This window comes from Papaver somniferum, chromosome 8 (genome assembly GCF_003573695.1).
Source record: "Papaver somniferum cultivar HN1 chromosome 8, ASM357369v1, whole genome shotgun sequence".
NCBI classification, from domain to species: domain Eukaryota; kingdom Viridiplantae; phylum Streptophyta; class Magnoliopsida; order Ranunculales; family Papaveraceae; genus Papaver; species Papaver somniferum.
The window spans coordinates 71337411-71342928 of NC_039365.1; the positions used below are offsets into that span (position 1 = coordinate 71337411).

Genomic DNA, 5518 nt, shown 5'->3' on the forward strand with positions numbered 1-5518 from the left:
TGCTGAGGAGAAACTAGACGAATTCATCAGAACAGAGAAGAAGACAACACAGACACAGGGATATCAATTCATAATCATTCTTCACATCCTCATAAACAGACACACCACCACATATTTATATCAGCACCCAAGTAACCACCTAAAACTACCCTAACTGCCAAGTACATGTGTGTGTATCACCTACAAGCGGAACCTTAATAGTTTTTACATGTCTAAATTTTTTAATTTTGAGTTTGATATTCGTGTACAAATTACAAAGTCGCTGTTATTTGAAATCTTATCAGCTTCAGTTCAAGATAAATGAGGAACAAAAAAATAGATGTTATACATATATACCTGCGATAAGAGGATGAATTGGTGCACTCTTCTCGCATCAATATAACAAGAAATAGAATGAAACTAGCAGAAAGAGAAATGTGTAAGATTGAAGAATCTCCAGGGAAACATAATCCCTCCTCCAAAAAAATTCCGCTTTCGTTTCGCGTTCTACCGGATCGATCATCCTTTACTGCATTTAGAACACAAAGTGAAGAAACTATTTCTGTCATATTTCTGTAGTTTATCACTTGCCATTTCTTGCAGTAAATTGACTAAAACTTGCATCCGTTGCTGCCTTCAGAAATATGATGACTGCTCGTCAAGTACATTCAAGTGAGCCAGTATTCGAGCTGCCAAAGATTTAGAAGCACTATTTCCTCTCTGTGTTATATCAACCAGCGGCATTTGAGCTGAAGCTCCGTACTTTTGCTTGAACTCAACCAATCGGAATAATCTTTCTAATGCAAGCAAAGCTTTTTCTTGCAAGATCACAGAAGGGGAACTTAACAACCTTATGATAGGTATAATGGCATTTCTTTCAGTGAGAACTTTACTACCACTTTGAACTCTTTCTCCATCTATCAACGTCAAAAGTGCCCCTAAAGCAGCCTCGCAGGCCTCAAAATCTGTCTCTCCAAGAATCCTTGCAAGGGGTTCCACAGCGTCGGCCTCCACTAGGCAAAATGATGATTCAACAGAACAAACTCCCAGGTGAACTGGACAACCTGCTTCAGCAGGTGGTGAGCAGCAGAAGAATCCCCCACGCCTCTCTATTGGCCGGCTTAGCCTAATTGAACTCTCAGAAAACTGAGCCAATGAATATGCCGAATGTTGTTTCATTAAAGAAGTCCCTGATTGTAACAACTGAACTAATACCGGGATCATACCAATTTCAGCTGCCTTCATTTGCCAGTCCTGATTTGATGAAACACTAAAACGGCGTATAGCTCCAACAGAATTCTCTTTTATTTGGTTTGAATTGAAAGTTCCATCTGTAAGAAATCTGAAAATGATTGGAATAGCCCCCTCTTCTATAAGCCATTCAGTGATATGGCTAGGGTTTCTGGGAAGATTGGAGATGATACCCATTATAGCAGTAAGCTCTTCCTCATCATCGGACGTTGTGATGATTCTGAGTAAAGTTTGAATGCACCTCTGATCTACATGTTCTGAGACCATTCCTTCATCACCATCTTGTGTCAAGCAACAAAAGAGTTTCACTGCCTCGGGGTGAATGTTATCGAGCTCACACAATTGAACCAATACTTGAATAGCTGAACACTGAAAAAACAAACATATACAGCTTCGATCAGAAAAACCCGCTAACTGGCTTAAGAATTAACATAATATCCAGCACAAACTGCTCAAAAAATGAAGTTGTGATATAATACCCAGGATTGAAGTTTTAGAATTAACATATTCCGCTATTTTTAATGGATCATAACAGCACAAACTAAAAAACTGCTCAAAATGAATTTTCTAAAGATCAATTAACTCCCATTTTAAACTCCATATCAGCATCAAAAAGATTCAAGTACCTAATATATGGAATTAAATTTAGAGCATACAAAAATGATTCATACCTGTCGAAGTTTAGACCTGATATCTGTTGCATTGGGAGGTTCACACATTGAATGAAAAGTTTGGAGTATGCTTCTTTGCACAGTGGGGCCAGTTAGATTAATTAAAGAGAAGAGCCTGAAAATGTCTTCATCAGATTCTAAGAAAGACAACCGTGTGAGACCTGATTGATCTGCTTCGGTTGATTTTGCTAGGTTCATGATTGTAGCTCCCACCTGTTCCCTCAACCTCGGGGATGATGAGTGATGGTAAAGGTGGTCAAGCAACAATCTTGCTGATCCCTCTCTAATCATTTGCAAGCCATTCCGTGGAACACTTGAAAGATGTTGCAGAGCTTTCACAGCCACTTCTTTCATCTCCAGATCAGCATCAGACACTAGGCAATATAACGGGGGCAATACCCCTTCTTCTACCAGAGTAGATTTACCATTGTCACTCAACTCCATCTCTGCTAAAGTTCTTGCCATAAGTTTTTTGACACTTTCGGGTCCTGCATTAAGAAGCGGTTGCATCACATGTGGTCGTAACATTCCAGAGCATTCTATAAAATGTCAGCATTAAAGACGAAATACAACTGACAGACGTCACATCGTGCAGTGAACAAATTCAGTTTTCTTGTTTTTCTTTTTATTGCTAAGGTTTGTAACTTCGATTGTTCAAAACCAAATCAGTCTCTGAAATTTAATGGTAAGCTTATTTCTCGACAGTATGCAGTTAAAAAATAATCTATACTGTTGAGCACCGTACTTTTGGCTCAACTGTAGACGATGATAATGAAGCAAAGTTTGCAGTTGCGAGTACTAAGTTCATTAATATTTACCTGAAGAAAGACGATGCAGTAAAGGTTTAAAATAATTTGACTTTGCCATCTCTATAATGTTTTGATCGAGGGCTGAGAGATTCTCCAAAAGCTCTCTTGAATCTTTAGCAGCTTGATTGTCGTCACTACTTGAGATGGTCACAAGGAGGAGGATGCAGCCCTGAGTCTTTCCAATATGGTCGCGCACTCGATTGTTCTTTGACAATTCCAATAGTAATGCCACTGCCAACTTACTTTCCCGACGACGTGCAAGTGAACGGACAATGAATTCCATGGAGGAATCCACGTCGAGAATTCTTTCCTGCGATATAACCAGAATTATTTGAAGGAACCAAAAAGAAGAATGGGTTTATGGGACATTGTATGTAAAATCCACATTCATGAAGAAATTGTTATTATACAACTCCCAGGGATTTATAGAGAAATGTATAATGTAATAAACTAAAACAGAGGATGAAGTAGGAAATACCTTGATGTCACCTTCTTCCTTGGCCAAAATGCAAAGAATGGCCAAAATTCTGTTTCTTATCTGATTATTTTTCCCGCCGAGACGTTTAATAAGTAGCGGTATGTAGTTCTCTAGTACTACCCACTCCAGACGGGAAGTTCGTTCTTCACAAATATCTTGCAATTGCCCAAGAGTCTGAAGCACTTCTTGGTCATCATCCGACAGGATTTTGCATTTCATTGAACCAATTCTGATCATGGTGTTCCTATCTTTCCATTCTTGAATTGACTGTTGAAGAGTTTTGTTTGGACGTAGTATATTTGGATTTAACGGGGTAATGGTTAATGGACAAAGACAATTCCCATCTGCCAACCACTTCTCTATTGCAGCTCTCTCAAATGTCTGCCCTGACGATGTTTCGACGGGGTCTATCATAACATCTTTTGTTATGGGACAATAAAATGACTGGAGAGGCTCCAAGAGTTGGGTACCTAAAGAATTCCTCTTGCTCATATATAAAGTTTCCTTCTCCCTGGGAGATGAAGCAGCGTCCGCCCTTCCAAGCAATGCAATGATCTGATCCATTTGTATAGCCTCGGCTTGATCCTTCCTCAACTGTGCTTCTTCTATTTCAGTCTTAAATCCGTCTAATTCCCTTTTTAATGTCATTCGGTCAGGTTGGATTCCAACAGCTTCCGCAATGAGAACCAACAACTTATTTGCATAAGATCGATCGACATTCCTCTCTTGTATTCCAGATTCGATTCTCTCCATGATTTCTTCTTGCTCTATAGCTGCCTTGAATTCCATTCTCAACATAGTTTCACATAGTTCACTAATCTCTTCACTTACACCTACTGACAGATCTAGGGATGCCAAAGGGATCAGACTTAGTGCTCGGCTGAACTCCCTTGTCGTGTGTTCTAAACGCTTAATGATTCTGCGGCAATTGACTAGTAGATAAACTCTGTTTCTCTTGCTACAATCCTGAACTAGCTGTTTTGCGTCTTTAATTTCGCGCTCAAGAATCTCAATAGCAGTACTCAAACTCTGGGAAGTATCGATATTTTTCATAGCTAACTCTTCCAAAACAAGAACTATCCTTCCCAAATAAGATGAGAGTCTAGAAAAGCTCTCTTTTGCAATAACAACATCCTTTGCAGCTTGTACAGTGGCAATTATGAGCTTTATAAGCTGAAACAGGGATTCCGAAGCCGGAATAAATGCAAGACTATGGATTACGTCGCTTGTCATTTTGTTTATCAGAAAGCAGCCGGAATAACGTATCAAACTTCCGCCGTCACATGCAATTACTCATCAACATGAAAAAGGCCCTAAACTCATAAGAAACAAGAAAAGCTTAGTATAGCATGAGGAGATGAGACTCAATTGAATCAGATCTTCAATTACCCATAATTGACAACTCTCAAATGCTCAACAATTAATCTTGGAGCTAAACAACCACAGTAATTTACTGTGGAATTAAAAACAGAATTACGAGTAAAGTTGTTCATCTCAAAGGTAATCAATGAAATTTGAGCACAAAACTTCAATCACCATTAAAATTCGTTTTGTTTGTTCCTAGTATCTCCATTAAAGTAATAAAATAACAATAACTAAAATGTTTTTTTTTTGTTTTAATTGCACATGAACAATTTACTACTGTATAAGTTTCATGGATTTCTTGAACAACGGTAAAAAAAAAAAAAACTAACCTGGTGGTAGTGGTGAATGACACTTATCCACCACAAAACAGCAAGAACAATTGAGACCAAAATTAATACACAGAACTACTTCAGCCTTTGTTTATTATAATTTAGGAGATTGAAGAAGTCGTTAAACTGGTTCATTTCATCTCCTTCTTTCTTTCTTTCTTGACTTTTGCATTGACTCTTCTTCTCTCTCACTCGTTCTTTGTCTGTCGAAGAAGCTTTCAAAAGACCCCACGCTCACACGGTACAGACCAATAATTAACTAATTAGGTGTAAGTTGGAAGTAATAGACACTTCAATATAAGATCTACTATTGTACTCCCTACGTACCTGTTATGTTTACCTTAGAATAATAAAATGTTTAGTTTTCGTAAATTTCCCTCTACTTTTAAAATTTATGTTTATCTTATTCCAATATAAATATTATTTTATATATCTCTATTTCATATATAAAACTAGATTATATGATACCCATACATCACTAATAATGATGTATGTGGAAAAAATAATTTTGAAAGTGGAGCTCCGCATATCTAATGGTACTACAAAATTTTTAAACTCCGCCTATATAATAGGTACGGAGGGAGTACTATGTATTACGTTGTTACTCACACCAGTCAAAGCTATTCAGTACACTTT

At 37.8% G+C, this 5518-nt stretch overlaps 1 protein-coding gene across 1 annotated transcript; it reads right to left on the bottom strand.

Annotated features, from left to right (window-relative positions):
- Nucleotides 1-209: 209 nt before the first annotated feature.
- LOC113301517 (U-box domain-containing protein 44-like) lies at nt 210-5078 on the bottom strand. Its single transcript, XM_026550289.1, has 5 exons — nt 4883-5078; nt 3189-4501; nt 2720-3020; nt 1902-2389; nt 210-1599 (listed from the first exon to the last, which is right to left on the bottom strand). Exons 2-5 carry the CDS (start codon nt 4419-4421, stop codon nt 616-618), a joined length of 3006 nt encoding a protein of 1001 aa, XP_026406074.1. The 5' UTR covers nt 4422-4501; nt 4883-5078; the 3' UTR covers nt 210-615.
- Between the last annotated feature and the right edge of the window lie 440 nt (nt 5079-5518).

Excerpts from the sequence above, each read along its gene's own strand:
- LOC113301517 (XM_026550289.1), bottom strand. The coding sequence starts at position 4,421 with ATGACAAGCGACGTAATCCATAGTCTTGCATTTATTCCGGCTTCGGAA. Across the intron at positions 3,021-3,188 it reads AGGAAGAAGGTGACATCAAG|GAAAGAATTCTCGACGTGGA; the intron begins GTATTTCCTACT and ends GTTATATCGCAG. Across the intron at positions 2,390-2,719 it reads ACTGCATCGTCTTTCTTCAG|GACCCGAAAGTGTCAAAAAA; the intron begins GTAAATATTAAT and ends TTCTTAATGCAG.